Source organism: Pristiophorus japonicus, chromosome 3 (assembly GCF_044704955.1).
Source record: "Pristiophorus japonicus isolate sPriJap1 chromosome 3, sPriJap1.hap1, whole genome shotgun sequence".
NCBI lineage: Eukaryota > Metazoa > Chordata > Chondrichthyes > Pristiophoridae > Pristiophorus > Pristiophorus japonicus.
Genome location: NC_091979.1, coordinates 127939723 through 127962529, shown reverse-complemented (window position 1 = coordinate 127962529; position 22807 = coordinate 127939723). Strand labels below are relative to the sequence as shown.

The window sequence follows — 22807 nt, the reverse complement described above, 5'->3', positions numbered from 1 at the left end:
GGAGATTATTGGGTGGGGGGGGGGGGAGGAGATTGGGGGGGGGGGGGAAAGGAGAAGGGGGAGGGAGGCTGAACGGGCCGGGCCCGAGACTTCGGGCAGGGCCCGTCCCCAGCACCAGATTTACAGGTAGGTGGCGTTGGGTCGGGTCGGAGGGGGTGATGGGAGGGAGGTCGGTTCAGTTCGGGTCGGGGGGAGGGAGGGAGGGAGGGAGGGTCAGGTCGGATCCAGTCCGGAGGCGGGGGGGGGAGCGGGTGTCGGGTCCGGTCCGGGGGCGGGTGTCGGGTCCGGTCCGAAGGCAGGGTGGGGGGGGGCGCGGGTGTTGGGTCCGGTCCGGGGGCAGGGCAGGTGTCGGGTCCGGTCCAGGGGGCGGGAAGCAGGAGTCGAGTCGAGTCGGGAGGAAGCAGGAGCTGGCCGTGGGAGGAGCCTTATTCACACAGCCCCAGTGAGGCCATTCGGCCAGGGCTAGGGGCTGTGTGCTTCGGGCCCCTCCCACACAGTTTTGGGCGCCTGGAGCTACTGCACTTGCGTGCTCACTGTAGCGCGCATGTGCAGAGGTACCGGCACTGTTTTCAGCGCAGGGACCTGGCTCCACCCCCTACAGCTCCTGCTGCACTGCGCCGAGGGCCAGAGGACCTGCAGGGAGGTGGAGAATACGGAGGATTTTTTTAGGCGCACTTTATGGCGCGAAAAACGGGTGTCCAGGTCGGGACTGCGCCGTTCTAGGCGCGGCTCGAAACTTGGGCCCTATATACTGTGTTTCATATCCTCAGGATGTCCCAAAGTGCTTCACAGCCAATGAGGTATTTTTAAATTAATTTAAATAACTCAGAGGCAAGAGTGCAAGGCTGATACTATCCAATGAATGGTCTAAAATAACTGTGAATGAAGTTGAAAGACACCTTGAGGTCCTAGTAGACTCAGACCCACTCAATCAATAAAGCAAATAGAATGCTGAACTATATAGCCAACAGTAAAGTACAAGTTGGAAAACATTATGCTTAAATTGCAGAGTGCTGTCATCAAACCACACCCTTGAATTTTGTAACAAAAACTGAAAATGCTGGAAACACTCAGCAGGTCAGGCAGCTTCTGAGGAGAGAACACACAAACTAACATTTCAGGTTCAGCCCCCTCTTCAAAACAGAAATCATGTCAGAGAGAGGACTATAATTTCTTATAGGTGGGCAGTCCTGAAAAAGTGTCAGTGAATTAAATATAAACACAAAGCAAAAAAAAGCTCTCTGAATTGTATGTCCAGTCTGATCACGAAGACATGAGAGATATTCAAAGCCCCGGAGAAGGTGCTGATAAAAGAGGCGGTTTGTGGCATGAGTCATGATGAAAGATTGGGTTAAACTAGGAATTTTCATCTTAAAACCAGGCAATTGAGAGATTACCTTATACAGGTTCATAAGACATTAAATTGGCACATTCAAAAAATAAACTGAGAATGGAATATGGGATCTTGAAGCAGACTGTACAAGCCCTCACTGCACTCAGCCTTTACACCTGTAATCTACCCTACGCCCAAACATTATATTTTACTCAATGAATTATTATTCATTATTCATGGAATAAGTATTATATTCCAAAGATCCACACTGACTATATCACCTACAAGAAACTTGGAGTCTGGTGAACTTTCAATGTCACTTTATGAAGAGTCTATCTTACTAAACAGCAATTAAATGCAACTAGCTTTAAAAAAAAATAAACTAGTGAATATAAGAAAGCTCTTTAGTTTTGTCTGTTCCCCTCGACTATCTTACAATTCTTGGCATTCAAAATGCATTGAACAATCAGTTTTGTAGAGAGGCGACTTGCTAGCTTTGAGCGTTATAAACTACATGGATCTTTTAAAAATAATTGAGGAGATGTAGTATTGCAAAGGTGGAAGTGAACAAGTATCTCTACTGAAAATGAATGCCAATGCTATTAAAATCTCACCTCTCTTCATCAGTCAAATGCTGGTATACCATAGTTTGCTGCCTCAGCATAATGAGTTCCAAGTCCATCATCTGTGTTCGAAAAAAGTTCAGATTCCTTCTCATTATCTGCAGCTCTTGATATGTGGTCTGAAAAAAGTTTTTAAAAATTATCTTCTCACAAAAGATTACAAACAAATTGCATTGGCCCAGATTTTGCTGTAGCAGGGCATCTAATGGCATCTGTCACTGGTTAAGACTGGTCTGTGCACGTTTATGCTTTAAAAGTTGCTTAAAGTGCGATTTGATAATGGCGCAGCGAGGGAAACAGGGCACCTGGGACTGGGGTGAAAAGGGCAACCAACAGGGTATCTCCTTAATCAATCAGATTGAAGGATTGTGAAATAAACAGTACAAGGACTGAAAAGGAAGTGTAAACTAGTGTGGGTGAATTCAATGTCAAATTAGGTTCAGAAAGAGAAATAAAGAGAGGGAAAGAAGGATTGGATTGAGAGAGAAAAATGAGACAGAAAAGTAAAAAGATTAAATTTTTTTTTAAATTACATTTTTTAATCTCCAACAATTAATTTCTGAAGGAAAGAGATTCCTCTTAGAAATTAGGAATACCTAAAAATAAAACTGTGTTTAAATGATTGTATGTTTCTGCTCGAGACAAGTCAAGGGTTAATATGTTATATGCTTAAGTTTTGCTTTCCTAGGAAGACTTGCATTAGAATCGAGTGTGTGTTTTTAATGAGTTGGATGACAGAATGCGTAACATTTTGACTTAGTCTTTAATTTGGCTAATAAAGGCCAACCTAAGTTTCTTCCATTATTGCTCATAACCAATTATAATGCTACGACACAATTTGGAGTTTGTTTAACAGAACTGGCTGTGAAGACAAATAAAAGTTAATTAGTATAAAAGAATTTCCATGGCTTACCGCCCGGTTTCTGGGTGGTATTGGCCATTGTGGGCAATAATCAGGTGAACAAAAAATTCCCTACCCGAGTTACACCGGCGGTTTCGAGGTACCGCTGGGGAGCGGACCGCCACCGTGCACCATCCACAGATCGTCATGGCGTGATATTTGGCTCAGCGGTGACCTGTAGGCGCGTATAAAAAAAAACGCCCACGAGGATCAGCGGAGCTGGGCGGTAGGTGAGTAGCTCTTCAAGAAAAAGATTAGTAATTGTTTTTTATACTCATTATTTTAAAATTCTGTTGTGGTGATTTAGTTTAAAAGGGTCTGGAGAATGTTCTTTTGATTTTTTTTTAATGTGATGTCTTTTGAAAAATTATTTTTAGTGTTTTTCTGCTGCTAGGCCCAACTCGCAACCTCGGGGTACATTTTTAGTGATTTTTAAAATTTATTGGCTATTTTCTTTAAGAACCGCCCGATTGACCCGAAATTCCACTTTTCGCCCCAGTTTGGGGGTGCAACTCCTATGGTTTTCACTCGGCAGATTTAAAACATTTTGGGGGAGGAAGTTTTCGCCAGCGATAATCTTGGGAATCTTAGTGGTCTTTTGGGCAGCAATTGTGCGCTGGTGGGCTGTTACGAAATTCTAGCCCATAGAATAGAAGGGTATCCATGACGACCGGCTGGAGTCAGACAGATCTAACACAGGGCCTCTGATTTAATAGCCCAAGGTTGTGCCTGAGACATGGACTGGCTGGACCAGGGTGAACAAGGCAAGATGAGATAAGAGACTTTCGCTTTGGGGGAACAGGGCCAGACGAGATAAGAGGGTCCAGATGGATGGATTGGCCTTCAAAACGTATAAACAAGAAAAGATATGTAATGGTTGTGAAGACCCCTCTTTCAAAGTGGGTCTTCATCGGCAAGTTTAGACAAAGAACTTGAAGCCCCGTTGGGTATTCAGTTTTATGGGAAATCTCTAGGAGCTAAATTAAAACGTAGGACCTCAAAAGTAGTAATCTCAGGATTGCGACCAGTGCCACATGCTAGTCAGAATAGGAATCGCAGGATAGCTCAGATGAATACGTGGCTTGAGCAGTGGTGCAGCAGGGAGGGATTCAAATTCCTGGGGCATTGGAACCGGTTCTGGGGGATGTGGGACCAGTAAAAACCAGACAGTCTGCACCGAGGCAGGACCGGAACCAATGTCCTCGGGGGAGTGTTTGCTAGTGCTGTTGGGGAGGAGTTAAACTAATATGGCAGGGGGATGGGAACCAATGCAGGGAGACAGAGGGAAACAAAAAGGAGACAAAAGCAAAAGACAGAAATGAGATGAGTAAAAGTGGAGGGCAGAGAAACCCAAGGCAAAAAACAAAAAGGGCCACTGAATATAAAGGGGCTGCAGGAGGGGTCAAAACTAAAAATAATGGTTTAAAAACTAGTATTAAAACACTCGACCTAAACGCACGCAGCATTCGAAATAAAGTAAATGAGTTGACGGCACAAATCATTACAAATGGGTATGATTTGGTGGCCATTACAGAAACGCGGTTGCAGGGTGGCCAAGACTGAGAATTAAACATACAGGGGTATCTGACAATTCGGAAAGATAGACAAGAAGGGAAAGGAGGTGGGGTAGCTTTGTTAATAAAGGATGATATCAGAGCAGTTGTGAGAGACGATATTGGCTCTAATGAACAAAATGTTGAATCATTGTGGGTGGAGATTAGAGATAGTAAGGGGAAAAAGTCATTGGTGGGCGTAGTTTATACGCCCCCAAATAATAACTTCACGGTGGGGTGGGCAATAATCAAGGGAATAATGGAGGCATGTGAAAAAGTAATCATGGGAGATTTTAACCTACATATCGATTGGTCAAATCAAATAGCACGGGGTAGCCTGGAGGAGGAATTCAGAGAATGCATACGGGATTGTTTCTTAGAACAGTATGTGACAGAACCTACAAGGGAGCAAACTATCTTAGATCTGGTCCTTTGTAATGAGACAGGAATAATAAACGATCTCCTAGTAAAAGATCCTCTCGGAATGAGTGATCACAGTATGGTTGAATTTGTAATACAGATTGAGGGTGAGGAAGTAGTGTCTCAAACGAGCGTACTATGCTTAAACAAAGGGGACTACAGTGGGATGAGGGCAGAGTTGGCTAAAGTAGACTGGAAACACAGACGAAACGGTGGCACAATTGAGGATCAGTGGAGGACTTTTAAGGAGCTCTTTCATAGTGCTCAACAAAAATATATTCCAGTGAAAAAGGGCGGTAAGAGAAGGGATAACCAGCCGTGGATAACCAAGGAAATAAAGGAGTATCAAATTAAAAACCAATGCGTATAAGGTGGCTAAAGTTAGTGGGAAAATAGAAGATTGGGAAAATTTTAAACGACAGCAAAGAATGACTAAGAAAGCAATAAAGAAAGGAAAGATAGATTACGAAGGTAAACTTGCGCAAAACATAAAAACGGATAGTAAAAGCTTTTACAGATATATAAAATGGAAAAGAGTGACTAAAGTAAATGTTGGTCCCTTAGAAGATGAGAAGGGGGATTTAATAATGGGAAATGTGGAAATGGCTGAGACCTTAAACAATTATTTTGCTTTGGTCTTCACAGTGGAAGACACAAAAACCATGCCAAAAATTGCTGGTCACAGGAATGTGGGAAGGGAGGACCTTGAGGCAATCACTATCACTAGGGAGGTAGTGCTGGACAGGCTAATGGGACTCAAGGTAGACAAGTCCCCTGGTCCTGATGAAATGCATCCCAGGGTATTAAAAGAGATGGCGGAAGTTATAGCAGATGCATTCGTTATAATCTACCAAAATTCTCTGGACTCTGGGAAGGTACCAGCGGATTGGAAAGCAGCTAATGTAACGCCTCTGTTTAAAAAAGGGGGCAGACAAAAGGCAGGTAACTACAGGCCGGTTAGTTTAACATCTGTATTGGGGAAAATGCTTGAAACTATCATTAAGGAAGAAATAGCGGGACATCTAAATAGGAATAGTGCAATCAAGCAGATGCAGCATGGATTCATGAAGGGGAAATCATGTTTAACTAATTTACTGGAATTCTTTGAGGATATAACGAGCATGGTGGATAGAGGTGTACAAATGGATGTGGTGTATTTAGATTTTCAAAAGGCATTCGATAAGGTGCCACACAAAAGGTTACTGCAGAAGATAAAGGTACACGGAGTCAGTGGAAATGTATTAGCATGCATAGAGAATTGGCTGGCTAACAGAAAGCAGAGAGTCGGGATAAATGGGTCCTTTTTGGGTTGGAAATCGGTGGTTAGTGGTGTGCCACAGAGATCGGTGCTAGAACCACAACTGTTTACAATATACATAGATGACCTGGAAGAGGGGACAGAGTGTAGTGTAACAAAATTTGCAGATGACAAAGATTAGTGGGAAAGCGGGTTGTGTAGAGGACATCGAGAGGCTGCAAAGAGATTTAGATAGGTTAAGCGAATGGGCTAAGGTTTGGCAGATGGAATACAATGTCGGAAAGTGTGAGGTCATCCACCTTGGGAAAAAAAAACAGTAAAAGGGAATATTATTTGAATGGGGAGAAATTACAACTTGCTGCAGTGCAGAGGGACCTGGGGGTCCTTGTGCATGAAACTCTTTTGGAGTTTACCTGAAAAAACAAACATTAAACCGTGCCACCCGCCCTGGATGACACACCAGACATTTACAAGGCCCTTTTTTTTCTTTTTTGTGTTTTTTTTGTGTTTTTCTTTTTTTTTGGTTTTTTTTTTGGGCACTAAAATCAAATTTTTTCCTCCAGTGCCCCCTATAAAAGGGGAGGGGGACACTAAAAGCACCGGCAATTAAAACAAATTCAACTTTAAAACATAAAATCAAATTAAAATTTGGTTGCCGGGCGTGACGATGCACTCCAGTCCCTCCGGTGCCCACCTCTCGCGGAAGGCCGCGAGCGTACCGGTGGACACTGCGTGCTCCATCTCCAAGGACACCCTGGCACGGATGCACGCGCGGAAGAGAGGCAGGCAGTCAGGTTGAACGACCCCCTCGACAACCCGCTGCCTGGACCGGCTGATGGCACCCGTGGCCGTGCCCAGGAGCAGTCCTACGAGGAGGCCTTCGGACCTACCCGCTCCCCTCCGCACACGGTGCCCAAAGATCAGGAGAGTGGGACTGAAGTGCAGCCAGAATTTCAGGAGCAGCCCCTTTAAATAATAAAACAGGGGCTGCAACCTCGTGCATTCCATAAAAACATGGAACACAGACTCTTCCAGACCGCAGAAATTGCAGGCGGCCTGGGAGTCCGTGAACCGGCTTAAAAATTTGTTGCACGGCACTGCACCGTGCACCACCCTCCAGGCCAAGTCCCCGATGAATAGTGGGAGGACTCCCGCATAGAGTGCCCTCCATCGGGGACCCCCGCCTCCTCCAGACGGCAAGATGGTACGTCATGGCGTATCCGGACGGCCGGCGAGGATGGCAAAGTTGAGAGTGTGCAGGAGCAGCCCGTACAGGAAACCCCTCCGCGCGGAACTGAAAGGCACGGAGGGGATTTCCTCGAGGCGGCTCAAGTTGTGAGGCGCCGGCTCCCGAGGGAGGTTCCGGGGTTCGGCGCCGATGAGGAATTCCGTCCGGACGGGGGTCAGTTCGGACAGGATCTCCCCACGTGCTTGAGCCTCCTCGATGCACCTAACGGAGTCAGGGCCCAAAGCTGTTTTTAGCGACTCGATGGCTTCAGCCGCGCGGCAGACGTTGGCTGAATTTAGGCGCCGCGCCAGCGTGCCTGGCGCCATCCAGCCCGCTCCTCCGCCATCGAGCAGGTCCCTGACCCTGGTCACCTCACCAGCCACAGCCCTCTTTTCCGACCGCCACATAAAACCTCGGTCGTGGAGGTACGGATTCCCGAGCAGCGGCTCCTGCAGGACGGCCGCCACTCCAGCCGGCGGAGAGCTGCGCTTGGTGGAGACTTTGTTCCAGACCCTGATGAGTTCCTTGTAAAAGACAGGCAGCTCCTGGAGGGCGGTCCTGACACCCCCCAAGTTCACAAACAGGAGCTGCGTGTCGTAATTGAGGTCGCGCTGCTGGCGGAAGAAATATGTCGCCAGAGCACACCACCTAGGAGGGGGCTCGACGTAAAGGTATCTCTGCAGGGTCTGAAGACGGAAAGTCGCGAGCTGGGCGCTGACGCACACCAACGACTGACCGCTTTCCTCAAGCGGGAGACTCAAGACCGCGGCAGAGACCCAGTGCTTCCTGTTGTTCCAGAAGAAGTCCACCAGCTTCTTCTGTATCTTGGCGACAAACGCAGGGGGAGGGGTCAAAGTGACCAGCCAGTACCACAACATTGCGGCCACCAGCTGGTTTATGACTAGCGCTCGACCCCTGTAGGACAGCACTCGGAGCAGTCCTGTCCAGCGCCCTAGGCGAGCGGCGACCTTGGCCTCCAGCTCCTGCCAGTTCGCTGGCCAGGCTCCCTCGTCGGGGCTAAGGTAGACTCCCAGATAGAGGAGATGGGTCGTGCTCCAGGCAAAAGGCCCGAGCTCCTCCGGCAGGGAGTCCACCCGCCACTGACCCACCAGGAGTCCGGAACATTTTTCCCAGTTGATTCTGGCGGAGGATGCAGCCGAGTAAATCTCCTGGCACTCACGCATCCTCTGCAGGTCAGCGGGATCCTCTACCGCGAGGAGCACGTCATCGGCGTAAGCCGAGAGGACGACCTCCACGCCCGGCCCTTGCAGAGCCAGTCCCGTCAACCTCGTCCGCAGGAGGCGCAGGAAAGGCTCCACGCAGATGGCATATAACTGGCCGGACATGGGGCATCCCTGGCGCACCCCTCTCCTAAAGCGAAGGGGCGCCGTCAAGGACCCGTTAACCTTAATCAGACACTCCGCGGCGGCGTACAAAAGTCGGATCCGGGCGACGAAATGCGTCCCGATCCCGAAAGCGCGCAGAGTTCCGAGCAGATAGTCGTGATCCACCCTGTCGAACGCCTTCTCTTGGTCGAGAGATAGGAAGGCGACCGACAGACCAGCCTCCTGGGAATGATGGATGAGGTCCCGGACCAGATGGATGTTATCGTGGATTGTCCGACCCGGGACCGTGTCGGACTGGTCGGGGTGGATCATGTGGTCCAGCACGGTGCCAAGGCGAGCAGACATCGCCCTGGCGAAGATTTTGTCGTCCGTGCTGAGGAGGGAGACCGGGCGCCAGTTCTTAAGGAGGCGGAGATCGCCCTTCTTAGGCAGCAGGACGATGACTGCCCTGCGCCAAGAGAGGGGCATCTCCCCGGTCGCCAGACTTTCCCCCAGGACCCGCGCGTAGTCGCTCCCCAGGACGTCCCAGAACGCCCTGTGGAACTCCACGGTCAGCCCGTCCAGCCCCGGGGATTTTCCCCTCGAGAGCCGGTCGAGGGCACCGGTCAGCTCCGCCAGGCTTAGCGGAGCTTCCAAATTTTCACCGCCCTCCGGGCTGACTTTCGGCAGGTCCTCCGACAAAACTCTACGCGCTTCCTCGCTGGACGGATCCGGAGAGAACAGAGCCCCGTAATATTCATGGGCCCTGTTGTTGACGCCCACCGGATCCGAGACGAGAGAGCCGTCGTCGGCCAGCAGCGTCAAGAGCTGCTTACGGACACTCTGCCTTTTTTCCAGCGAGTAGAAGAAGGGGGAGCCGCGGTCCAGATCCTGCAGGAACCGGATCCGCGACCTCACGAACGCGCCTCGGGACCCGACGAGCTGCAGGTCCTTCACCGCGGCCTTCTTCGCTTCGTACACCGTCCGCAGGGCCGGGTCCTGGACGACTTGACCGAGACGGGATTCCAGGTCGAGCACCTCTTTTTCTAGGCGCCCGACTCTGGCCGCCCGCCTCTTGGTCGACCCCCTCGCGTGCTCTTGACAGAAGACGCGGACGTGAGCCTTGCCCACATCCCACCATAGCCTCAAGGAGGGGAAGCCCCCCTGCTTCCTTCTCCAGTCGGACCAGAATCGACGGAACGAGTCCTGGAACCGCTCGTCCTCCAGCAGCCGGTTGTTAAAGTGCCAGTACGCGGACCCCGTCCTCGCGCGGAGCGAAGCGAGCTCCGCCCACACCAGGTGGTGGTCCGAACACGGCACCGACCGCATGGAGGCCGCCGGGACGCAGGAAACCTACGCCCAAGACACGTAAAGGCGGTCGACTCTAGACCATCCAACTCCAGGCCTCACCCAAGTAAAGGCGCTGGAGTCGGGGTGGAGATTTCACCAGACGTCCACCAAGTCGAAGGACCCGACCAGGTCCCTCAACTTCTCCATCGCCGTCATGCTCTGCGGGGCACCGGAGCGGTCCCTCGCCTCGAGGGTGCAGTTAAAATCCCCCCCGAGGACAATGCAGTCGCCGACGTCGACGGAGCCAAAAAGAGCGGACACTTCTTCGAAGAAGCGCACCTGCTGCGGGCCGGGCTGAGGGGCGTACACGTTTACGAGATGGAGCGGCACGTCCCCCAGGCGAACCGTTACGTGCAGCAAGCAGCCTGGCACGGGCTCCTCGACCCCCAAGATCTCCGGCTGAAAATGCGGGCCCAGCAAGATGGCCACCCCACTAGAAGTGGCAGTGAGGTGGCTCATGCCGACCTCTCCTTGCCATTCCAGGAGCCACGTGGCTTTGTCTCCCGGAACGGTGTGGGTTTCTTGCAGGAAGCACACCGCATATTTCCCCTCCCGCAGGAGCGAAAAATTGTCAAATCTACGACGTGCCCCTCTGCCGCTGTTGATGTTGAGGCTGGCTATGGTTATCTTCATGGCAAAAGCATAGTGCAACCTCTACCTTAACCTATTGCGGGGGAGGGAGCGGAGTCTTTTGTTGACCTCCACTCCTTCAGCAGCCCAGCGAGGAACTTTTTGAGCCGGCGCAGCTCAAGGCCTTGCGCCCTTGATAAGGGCCCGCCCGCGGCCATGGTTTTAGCGGCGACACGGACGGAAGCGATGAGCAGCCCCGGCTCGGACCATCTTTCCCGGGCCAGATGGGCTCGGTTGCGGCGACCCTGGCTCTCGACCAAAAAGTCCCGGAGATCCTCTACGGGAATGAGGGGGGGACTCAGCGGCGGGCACGAGGAGATCCACTGCCTCACTGGCGATGGACTCGAGATCTTCACCCGCGTCCTCCACCGAGTCCCCATCCTCCTCCGGGAGGTTGCCGCTAGCAGCCGGCCCGTCGACCGCACGAGGTACGGCAAACGGCCCAGCCGCTCCATCCGGCCCTGGCTCTGCCCCGATCCCACCCCCAGGATCGTTGGCAGAGGAGTCCCCACTGGGCTCTTTTAGAATTGGTGCTGGGTCGGGAAGCGACAGCGGAAAGGGTTCCTCCTCCGCCCCAGGAACCGGGGAACAAGGAGAGACCCGGCCATAGAAAATCCCCAGGCCCTCCAAGCGCTCCAGCTCCAAAGTAGGGGGCGAGGGTGGGTGTTCCTCCCCCTCCCCGCCGCCACCCCCCGGCCCAGCGTGTCCAGATTCATTAAAAGTGTTAATACTTTGTATTTCTGCCGAGTCGAGCAAATCCCGGGGGAAGTTGGATATTGGCTGGGCGGGTTTAAGTTCGGCCTTTTCGGCCCCGCCCGCCTCAGTCCCCGGGACGCTCGACCCGGCAGCTACGCATTCTTCCGCTGGCCCCACACGACAGGCAGATCTTTCACGCCGTCCCCGGGAGGCAGCGGGTGGGCAGCCTCGACTGCCTCACCCTCCCCGGGGACAGATTTCTCGTGCCTACGGCGCAGTTTGGGGGCGCCGGTGGGGGACGCGAGACACGCGGCGGGCACCAACTCCTCCGCGGAGGGATGTTGTTTCCCCCCCCGCCTCATTGGAGCGGCGCCTCCTTTTTTTCCTGGGGGGGGCACGGAGACAGGGAGACACCCGTGTCTGCCGAGGCCTCCCGCTCCACTCCCCCCTTTTTCTTATCTTGCCCACGCCCGAACCCCTCTGCGGTATTAGTCAAGGGCTCAGTCACGGGCTCAGGGCACCCCGCGCTCGCCGGTGACGGGGTTGGGCCGAGCGCGGTGAACAGCTTGTCTGGCGCACTAATTGGACCCGCCTCTAGGTGTTTCGCCTTCTTCCGCGCCTTCTTTCCGGCCGGACGCTCTCCCTCCCCCCCGCCGGAGGCCGTGAAAACAAAGGCCCCCGACGATGCCCGCGCACCCACAGCTCCCGGCACGCGGACGCTACTAGGGGGAGGGGTGGTGGCGGCGCCAGCCTTGTCCGCTCTCAGTGGTTTGGTAGCTTTGGAGGCGGGGCAGTTCTTGCGAACGTGCCCCACCTCCCTTCAGGCATGGCACCGCACGCCGTCCGACATCCAAAAGACGCGGTAGGCAGTCCCCTCGTGCACTACATTAAAATTGCTCTCTGTCGTCTCTTCCCGCGCCAGCCGGACAAAGAGCTGGCGGCGGAAGGAGAACACATGGCGCAGGCTGTTCTCCCTGAGGCCAAGCGGTATGGGGTTGATCCCCGACCTTACCTCCCCCAGTTGGTGTAGGTGAGGGAGGAGGAGCTCAGCGGGAACAAAGGGCGGTACGTTTGATAGAATGACCCTCTGCGCGGTGGCCTCGAGAGGGTCCACCGGCAGGAACGCCCCGCCCACCGTGAGCCCCTTTTCAAGGGCCAGGGACACCGCCCGCTCCGACCCCAGGAAGAACACGGCCTTCCCAGACATCTTGGAGGCTGCGACAATGGCCGAGGGGCCGACTACCCCAGTCATCGCCCGCATGCACTCCTCAATGCTCATTGTGGGGAGAGTGTAGCTCTTGACCCAGTGTTTCGTAGTTATAAGTCTGAATGGTGGCAGGGCAGCAGGTGGCGCAGAAGGTGCCGTGGATGTGGATGCCACCTGCGCTTAAGTCCTAGCTGGCCCTGCCACCGGCGTAGATGGGGTCGCCATCACGGGGTCCCTTTAAGGGCTACACCCACCCCAAAGTCACAGGCCTTAATGGTCTTTAAATGGCCTCGTTTAATAGACTGAGCAGAGGAGCTCTTAACGAGGCACACCTCTCCCCAAGTTGACAATTGGGGAGGGGCCTTGCTCCCTCTGCTCAGTTGTCTTAATTGTTTTATATTTTTCCAATCAATTTGGGAGGAAAAGGGCTCTCAGAGAGAGAGGGGAGAGACAGAGAGTAACAGAGAAAGAGAGAGGGGGGTGGGAAGGGGGGAAACTGCGAGGGCAGGTCTCCCCTCGCAGCTGTGGGTGGGTGCAATCCCCAGATGGCAAACAAAAATAGTCTTTGGGGTGGTCTTCGGGTGAGGGGAGAAGATGTCTTCACCTGGTGCAGCTGGAGCCACACAGGCACACACTCCCAACGATGTTAATTAGGGTGGATTAATTGTTTCTTCAGCCTGGTAGCTCCAGCTATCCCAGGCTAGGCAATGGGGGAGGGGTGCTTCAAAGGTGTGTGGGGCCTAGTTGTAAGCAAGGCCCCCACACACACACACCCCCCGCGATGTTCCGGCCCCCGACTGGTCTTCTTTCCTCCCCCCACCGATACAGCAAAGTCTTTTAGGGACTGCACCAATACACCCACCTGTAGAATGGTAGAGACTCCCTCCTTCCACACTGGATGTTGTTGTTGGTCTTTCCCCCTCTCTCCAACTCTTTGTAGAAATGGTGAAGTTGTTCAAGTTTTCTGCTTTTTCCTCCTCTCCCTCTGGGTGAAAGTTGGTGGTGAAGCCCCTTCCTTCCTTCCTGGGCTGATTCACAGGCCCAGCCAGGAGCAAAAGCAGCAGCTCCTTCTCTCACTGCTCACAGCTCCAACTGTTTAGGCCACGCCTCCACTGCTCCACAATTGGCCCAGGTGCAGCAGGTAATCAGGAAGGCGAATGGAATGTTGGCCTTCATTGCGAGAGGGATGGAGTACAAAAGCAGGGAGGTCCTGCTGCAACTGTACAGGGTATTGGTGAGGCCGCACCTGGAATATTGCATGCAGTTTTGGTCACCTTACTTAAGGAAGGATATACTAGCTTTGGAGGGGGTACAGAGACGATTCACTAGGCTGATTCCGGAGATGAGGGGGCTACCTTATGATGATAGATTGAGTAGACTGGGTCTTTACTCGTTGGAGTTAAGAAGGATGAGGGGTGATCTTATAGAAACATTTAAAATAATGAAAGGGATAGACAAGATAGAGGCAGAGAGGTTGTTTCCACTGGTCGGGGAGACTAGAACTAGGGGGCACAGCCTCAAAATACGGAGGAGCCAATTTAAAACCGAGTTGAGAAGGAATTTCTTCTCCCAGAGTGTTGTGAATCTGTGGAATTCTCTGCCCAATGAAGCAGTTGAGGCTAGCTCATTGAATGTATTAAAATCACAGATAGATTTTTAACCAATAAGGGAATTAAGGGTTATGGGGAGCGGGCGGGTAAGTGGAGCCGAGTCCACGGCCAGATCAGCCATGATCTTGTTGAATGGCGGAGCAGGCTCGAGGGGCTAGATGGCCTACTCCTGTTCCTAATTCTTATGTTCTTATGTATAGGCCAAAAGGTGTTGTCAATATCCCATTCCAGGTCCACCCCTAAAAACACAATAAAAGTAACAGCCTGAGGACTTCTCCCCACAGACAGTGGAGGGAAGAACCAGAAGTCGGGCTGGTCGAACACAAGAGTGATCCCATGCTCTACCGAAGGAGGCTCTAGATGAAAGAAAGAACGGCCGCAAGCCAGAGAACTGTTCATGTGCGTCAGCCCTTTGTCCGATTGGGTAAGTACCAGCTATTTGTCACGGTTTTGCTGTATAACTAATATGTTATATTCCATCTTAAATTCTGATTAAACACAATATACACACCATATTGGTTTAGTCAATCCTGATTATTAAAGTAACCAGAGGTAGCCGTAACTTGGTTATTTCAAATACTCCGCACTTGTAATAGTTAATTTTCAGTCTCAGAGAGGTTGACTGGCAGTAATTAACACTTACCACATCGTTAAAGGGTACTTATGCTGGTAATGACAAGACTTAATTTACTGTGGTGAATTTAGTTCGTATCAACTGCGCAAATACAGTAACTTCACATCATTCAATGCATGTCACTGGTAAGGCAGACAGAGAAATGTTGTTTGTGCAAAGCTAACAGTGCAACTCGGAAAGCAACTTTTGGGCATTGCCATTTAACCGCACATCTGCTCCTACCCTGAAGTTGATGTACCATTTACGCATAAATAATAGCAACGCCATTAGCCTCACCGTTATTTTGACAGCAAAATCTGACCCATCATGATAACATTTAAAGGCTATTTTACGGAGCAAATGTTTGGTAAAATGTTTTCTGCTATGGAAAGGAGGAAATACAGAAGAATGTGCCATTTTCATTACAGTGACATCATATATATGCTGCTTTTTTTCATTTGACTTGGGATTTGGATGACATTGGCAAATCAGTATTGTTTATTCCTAATTACCTGGAGGGCATTAAAAGTCAACCACATAATGTGTGACTGGAGTCACAGGTAGGTCAGATCAGACAAGCATGGCAGGATCCTTCCCTGAAGGACATTAGTGAAGCAATTCGGTTTTTACAACAATCCTGTTTTTCTGGTCATTGGGCTGGCACCAGAAAAACAAAAATGGCCAGATTTATTAAATCCATTTTCACAACATGCCATCCAATACTTTATCTTTTTTAGTTTAATGATGATACATTAGCAAGATTTTACATTGTTAATGTGTTCCTAAATCAACTGGAGAGTTTGCTGAACATTTTATTTGAAGGAAGATGGTGTCTGTTTAATAAAGATGTTCTTCAGTTGGATGCACAGCCTTGAGGCATTCACATCTTTCAAAGCACAATTACTTTTTTTTTTAAAGTGATATTCACTCAGGACATATGAAAACAATGAAGCTAGCACGTGCAAAATCAACCAATTAAAGAATGAATGGGGCAAATAAAATCCCAATTTTGTTTCTGTTGATTATTCCATTAAACTTAGCACAACAAAGATTATGTTGCCAGGTAACGGTTGAATGGGACCTCTTCGATGGCATGCACCTCATCCACCAGCACTGGCAACGCCTCGTTTACTTTCACTTCACAGATGGTTTTAAACCCAATTCCTAATGGGCATGAGCATGGGTCCACAGTACAAAATGGGAATACTTTGGCACACATTGCAATAATTTAGCAATCTTGCTAAAGCCATGGCATGGTTGCGATGGGAAATGCAAAACTTCCCAGTGTTGCAGTGGGGAGTAGCTCTTTGGAGGCAAATGTTTTGAGCAAAGCAGGGAGAGCTTTACTCTGCACTCTCCCCTATTTTGGAGTTTAAAAAAATGAATTCTTGGGATACGGGCGTCACTGGCCAGGCCTGCATTTATAGCCGATCCCTATCAGTCTTTGGACCGCCTTCTTGAACCGCTGCAGTCCGTGGTGGTGATAATGCTCTCACAATGAAGCAGATAAAGGTTCCATTTGCTATATGAATACCTTTCAAAATGCAAACATAAATTCACAAAGCATTTATTATTTCTGATCTTCCGACTTATCCAATGGTTTCCTATAGTGCTGTGAATAGAGAATTCATTATTTGTTATTTAGAATATATCAATTAGAAAAACAATTCAGAACTTAATGAAAATAAATCAAAGGAACTTGTACAACTGAACCAGTGGTGTGAAGGCCAGTAGTCATAATGGTTACACTGGCAAGACAATAACAAAATGGGTCGTCAATACAACTTTGCTACAGGCCATATCCGTCCACCAACTACCACTTCTGAAATATTCTGGGGGGAATAAATACATTAAAAAAGGAAGAGATTTTATTTTAGTTTCAGGAGGCAACTTACTTCATATAAAGGTAAAAGACCAGATCTCAATGAAGTATAATGAGGTAAGGATTGATCACTCCCCTGAAACATTGGGATCTGTAAATGTAACAAGTGATTTGATTAGCAAGTAACAGAAATAATTGGGAAGCCAGGTGACAGCTTTAAAGTTTGCAGATCATATATAGATTTCAGATTAAAAATTAAAGGCAAAACTGTAACAATCATAGTTAAACCTTGTTTCAAAATATACATGCCAGGCTACTAACATGCAACTGAAGGCACCCCTTCCAACTCCCTTCACAAAAACAAAAATGAATATTAAATAGTCAACTGTTGTTTATCCCCCAAAATATGCATTTCAGGAATATGTGGTGTATTCATTACCACTGCATAGTGAAGAACACAACATGCCATCCACCCCTAGACTTATCCAATAGGCAGAGTAATCTTATTTCCCCAAATCTTTAAATAAAATGATGCTTCATTACCCGAGAAAGATGTTGCACTGTGCCTCTTATCTCATTAAGGACTCTGCGGAGCTGTGATTCAATAGCAGATGGAGGTTTTACTGGACTGTGACGATAAGGGTGTGCCATGGGTATCTGAGGATACAAATGTCCAAAGGGTGTTGCACATGCTGCGCAAGTAGGTTCCAAGAGGTTGGGAATACTGCATGCACTCCTGGTTCTCATGTGATCACACAGAGGTTGGTCTTGCCAATCTGAAGGGAGTGTATGAAGGGAACAGCAAGACTGTGTCAAATGCGATGTCGTCGGTAATGACTGTGAGCTCAACCTATGTTGTGGCATTTCATTGTGCCTGTTCAAATTTAACTGTTTACTTTCTTTTTTTGCAGATGGGATAAAAAGCATTGATCGGCAAGTTGACTGCTCATCTTCATCATTAGTGGACATCTCCTTTTCCCTCAGAGCAGTATATTTGTAAGTAAAATGGGCAGAACTGCACTTTGGGCCACTGTCTGGCGTCAACTGCACATTTAACGATGACACAACTCGCACTGGACTGAGCAGCGTAGTTGGGAGAGAACTGGACCTTTGAAAAGTGGATCGCTTGATCTTTGCGAGAGGTGCATTCTTGGACAGCGACTCGCCCTCTCTCATTATTCGATCACTTGCTTTGGTTACTGGACGCCTTGCTCTTCCAGAAGTACTGTAGACCGAATAGGTTTTTGTTTTCGCTCTCTCGAGTGCTGTAGTAATTTTATCTATTGACGAGGAGGAAAAGTTCATTGTTTCAGCAGCAGTAGCATTTAAAGCAGCAGATTCTGAATAACAGCTTAGGGCAGAATCCATGCTGTTCTGCCTTTGACCAGCCCTATGATGCACAGAGTACATAGGAACATCTTCCTCATTTTCACACTGCACGTCATTTTCTGGGTACAGTTCCAGCTCACCTTGCAATGGATATTCCTCATCAATAAAACCCAAAGCCTGCTGTTCACCCGATTGTATAGAATAGTCCACACTAGCAGCTTCCTCGCAGTCATTCTCAACCTTTTCTCGTTGTTCATGTGAATCAACCACAGCATCAGAAATTAACTCTGCTTTCAAATCTAAAATTGTTTTTTTAAGATCCAGGGTCATATTTTCCACTGGTGTTTCAAATGGAGTGAAAAACGGTTGGTCACAACTCAGAGGAGTCTTAAGGTCATCGATTAAGGATGTGACTGTTGTTTCACTGTCACAGCTGTCAGCACTGCTCCCCATAGCTTGCAGGTAACCATCTGGCCCCTTGGATAGAGCACAAGGATTAAATGTGGGAAAAAAATTCTAATTCAGCTGAAATAATCAAATCAGTCAGTAACTGGTTGCTTAAATGACATGACTTTGTATCCAGTTAGACATTCATAGTCTTCTTTGCATCATTACAGCAAAAGGCAAAAAAACAAAATTCAACATTACGAAGTGGATAAATAAGGATCATATATATCGTGACTAGTTATAGACTTCTAACTTGTCTGCAAAGCAGAGATCAGTTTATACTATGCAGCTGCTGCAATAAAGATCATTTAGTTTCACAACATAACTGAACCATCGGGCAGGAGAAAAGCAGAATAAATCCGTTTCATTTCAGTAACTATAGACTGCAAAACAATTCTTGGACCTCTAAATTTTTGGTAAACTAGTCACATTCGCTATCAAATGCTCTCTATACCATAACTCTTTCTGCCATTATTTAACTGGCTCAAGGGAACTGGAATGGAAATTGCTGCTGAAATTTTGTAGAACTTATTGATTAAAGTGCTTATTGAAAAGAAGTCACTTAAATAGCTGAGATATATAAAAAAAAGAGGCATGTGTTATACCAAAATGACACTAATGGCAAAATAAAATCCATTTTATTTTGGCTAAATTGCAGGCGGCACACAAAACATAAATCCTCAAAGAACTAGAAAAGCTCTTAAAGTTGATCGTAAATAGGACCAGCCTCTAGGAGGTTCTGATGCCTTTCCTCAATCAGCACGATGAAAACACCCTCCTCCGTGGCTGTCGTCACTCTCTCACATAAATGAACTATATAGATAGATAGTTAAAAACAGTTGATTTTGGAGACTTCTACATTTCAACTAAATTACCTGAAACGGCTACTAAAATAGTTTTGGATCAATCATCTGTCACAGAAACAATGTGTAAAATCTAATCTCATTTAAGTATATGACAGATTGGAAAGCACAATGCTTTAGAAGATACATGAAAGAAAACTTTTCAGACAATTTACTTTAAAGGTGGTTAATCTGAAGTAATATGTCAATGGCTATAAAAGGTGTCTGTACAAGGAACGTGTGGGCTAAGAAAAACACAACAGGCAAGAATTTAGGAACCTGCAACACCACAACATCAAGTAATCTATTGAAAAGAACAAGAGATCCTAGAAACAAAACATTAGGCGCAAAGTAACAAGAGGAGTGAATAACGCAAGCTCCACTGAATCTGAATATGACACCAGACGTGCGTCAGCATAGCATCTGAGCCACAAGGGATGCAACAGCGAATACATCTGTCCAATTTAAAAATCAATGTTGATTATTTTACAAATACCAGTACCTCCTCAGCTTTTAAAGTTACTGAATATATGACCTACAGCATCTGCTGGGTCTCAGTCACCAAAAAGGTCACCAGTATCTGTTTCAATTGCAGATAGAACAGACATTAAAAATATTCTTAAAAGTCAACAGGACATGCATTAGAAATCTGATATCCCCCTGATATAGTGTGGCTAATTTAGATGGGTAATTAAAGTGGATACACATTACAGATTAGGACAACTTTAGTAAACAGTGATATTGTGGTATTTTGCCTGTAACAGGCCCTTAAAATCTTATTTGGCAATTTGTAAAAGGTACATTTAATTTCAATGAATTGAATACTTGTAGATTTTAAAAAATATTGCAAATATTAGAAATCCAAAATAATAACATGCGGAAGATGTTGCATCAGTGTATGCCAGGCTACAAATGGACAGAAAATCCTATATTTAGGCAAATTATATCCTTCTTTCAAGTTTATTGAAGATTAAATCTGCAGTTTTTCCTCCTTTCATCATTTTTTCCTTCTTCCTCCCTCCCTTCAAATGTCATGCAACATTCCACAGCCTAGAGAGAAGGCATATGACTTGCTCCCTGGTTTCTACCGACTATTCCCATATATTCCCCTGAAAATACTATGTACAATAAGTAAGCTTATGTATAATTTTGTTTTAATAAAGTGAAAATTTACTACCTGAAACTGCCCAGCTAAGTCGGAGGATGGATCTTCTGCAAAGCCACTGCTATCAGAATGTGAACTGCTGGTTCTTGTAAAATGTTCTGAAAAGTACAGTGGCCCTTGTTAAATCTGAACCCAAATTAGCATATATACGTACACAAAGCAAGCGCTGGAAATGGAAATTGGGGCCGTAGAAGTTATAATGGAATGTATTGCACAAACGTGAATCAAACTGGTTTCATCGGGCAGGGCAAAGCTGCATTTATTGTTCCGTCACAGTTTCAATTTTGATGAACTTGTATTCATAATATAATATTTCAATTACAGTTTGAATTCATTTTCTACTTATAAAGTTGTTAATGAATACCGGCTAGCAAACTCAAAGCATCTGATTTATTTGTGGCCAAAATAAACCCAGTGCAGATCCCTCAATTTAAAATCACAGGAACCAAAAATTATCACTTCTTACCTTTGATTGCTGCACATTTCATTTCAACATTCTAGTGATTAATATTTCCTTTGACTTCATGTGTAACCTATTTCCTACATTAGTGAAGCTGCTCCAAGAAGGTTGTTTCCTAGTATAGTATAGTCCTGTCAGTTAACTGATCTGGCTAGGATGCTGGTAGAATGCTACAATCAACATCAGTACCCCAGGTTAAGGAGAAAATTGGCTAGGGTTATTGCTTCTGACCATTTTTCAATGTCCCCCACTCCAACAGGTCCCGGCCCGCACTGCCCATTTTCCTGCCGACCCCTTTCCGATTGGCGAAATTACCCTCGCGAAATTGCCCGCGGGAGAGGCCCCGCCGCTGGCCGGTGTCCCCGACAGCTTTTGTTGTGGGTGCACTCTGTGAAATGGCGGAATGGCCGCCCTTAAAGGGGAGGGCACACTACCGCGGCCGCCATGTTATGTTTTTTGTCGACAGACTGCCAGGTCGGCCCAACAATTATGCCCCTGTGTTCGTGGCACCCCCTCTTGGGTGCCAGGCCGCTGGCCCGACCAAAACCCTTCCTGGTGGCCCAGTGGACCTAACCAAATTAAACGCAGAGTTCGCAGCAGCTCTCCCCTTTAACTGAAGGGGAGAGACATATAGGGCTTAATTTTCCCCCAAAGCTTTTTTTTGGCGTTCTTGAAGAATTCCGCCCGTTTCTTGGGGGTCCAAGTACGCCAAAAAAAAAAATTTCCAAGTTTCCCAATTTGATTTCTTCATTTTGGTGCAACCTAACCTGTCCCTGAGTTTTGGGATGGAGCCTTGATCTGCACCAATTGAGTTGCCACGGTAACCAGGGACACAATGCGGGCTGAGGCTGGAAAGTGACACAGCTCAGTTCGCAACCTGCACAAGCACATTAAAATACATTGCAGCAACTTACCTCCATTAAATTATTAAAGTGTCCCCCCATCTCGCTCAATGCCGGTGTCGATCCACGCTCCTATCCCAGGCCGAAGGGCCTCCGGTCCCGCTCCTTAGCCCTGGCCAAGTGGCTTGCCAGTCAGCTCCTCTGCACCTATCCCAGGCCGAGTGGCTTGCCGGTCCGCTCCCCCACCCGCAGCCCTGGCTGGGTGGCCTCCAAGTCTGCTCACCCGCCCCTAGCCCTGACTGAGTGGCTTGCCGGTCCGCTCTCTGCATCTAGCCCAGGCTGAATGGTCTCCTCCCTCCCAGTCCCTGCACCTAACCCAAAAGGCTTCCCCCACCTCTTTCTCACCTCTCCTGCTGCTGCTGTCCAGACATCTACTGCACTTACCTGCGCCGATTTCCCTAACTCTCCAGAAAGTTTTTCCATAGAGGCCACATACACTGGCCTAAGAAGAACTGGAATAACTCTCAGCTGGCCAAACTTGCCAAAATGGCCAGAATTGGTGCTGATAGCAGGTTACGCCCCCTTTGGCTGAAAAAAATAACTGAGTTATGCTGGTGCAAATTGATCGGGGAAACTATGGTTTTTTTAAACTTCGGCCAAACAAAGTGGCCTGCGCCAAAAAAAAATGGCGCAAATCACTGGGGAAAATTGAGCCCATAGTGATGCATCAGCGCAACGCGGCACATCCACGTCGCGCTGACGTCATCATCGTGTTGACGTTATCAATGACACGCCGATGACTGATTGAGGTGGCAGGCCCGCTGCAAAGTCATTTCCGCCCCGCACTCGACCGAAATACCGCAGCACGGAGAAAAAAAAACAAAGTGCTGAATTTCTCTGGTAGCTCCACCCAGTCCATGTAAAAAAAAATGACAGGTGCGCCCCATTTCAGGCAGAGGGCAATTTCTACCCCCCATTGTCTTGCCTATATGTGCAGAATTGGCACATGGTGAAGGCACTCAAGCGAGCTGTATCTCAGCATGAGCCCACATTTTCATGAGGGGAAGGAGAAAATGGTGTAACAGGCAGATTAGTGTTTGAAGAAGAGCAGATCTAAACTTTCCACTCATAAGAAATGAGGGGAAAGTTCAGG

General features: G+C 48.3%; 1 protein-coding gene across 8 annotated transcripts in view; it reads right to left on the bottom strand.

The window, feature by feature from the left end:
* itprid2 (ITPR interacting domain containing 2) overlaps nucleotides 1-22807 on the bottom strand; it is a 208873-nt gene that overhangs the window by 18439 nt on the left and 167627 nt on the right. For 7 of the 8 annotated variants that reach the window (XM_070875806.1, XM_070875805.1, XM_070875809.1 and 4 more), the window contains 4 exons: nucleotides 20365-20450; nucleotides 17113-18375; nucleotides 16643-16720; nucleotides 1948-2075 (listed from right to left, as the gene is read on the bottom strand). In XM_070875806.1, the coding sequence (XP_070731907.1) occupies nucleotides 1948-2075; nucleotides 16643-16720; nucleotides 17113-18375; nucleotides 20365-20450 (1555 nt within the window). The remainder of the gene's footprint in view (nucleotides 1-1947; nucleotides 2076-16642; nucleotides 16721-17112; nucleotides 18376-20364; nucleotides 20451-22807) is intronic. The other variant, XM_070875810.1, reaches the window with a different exon arrangement.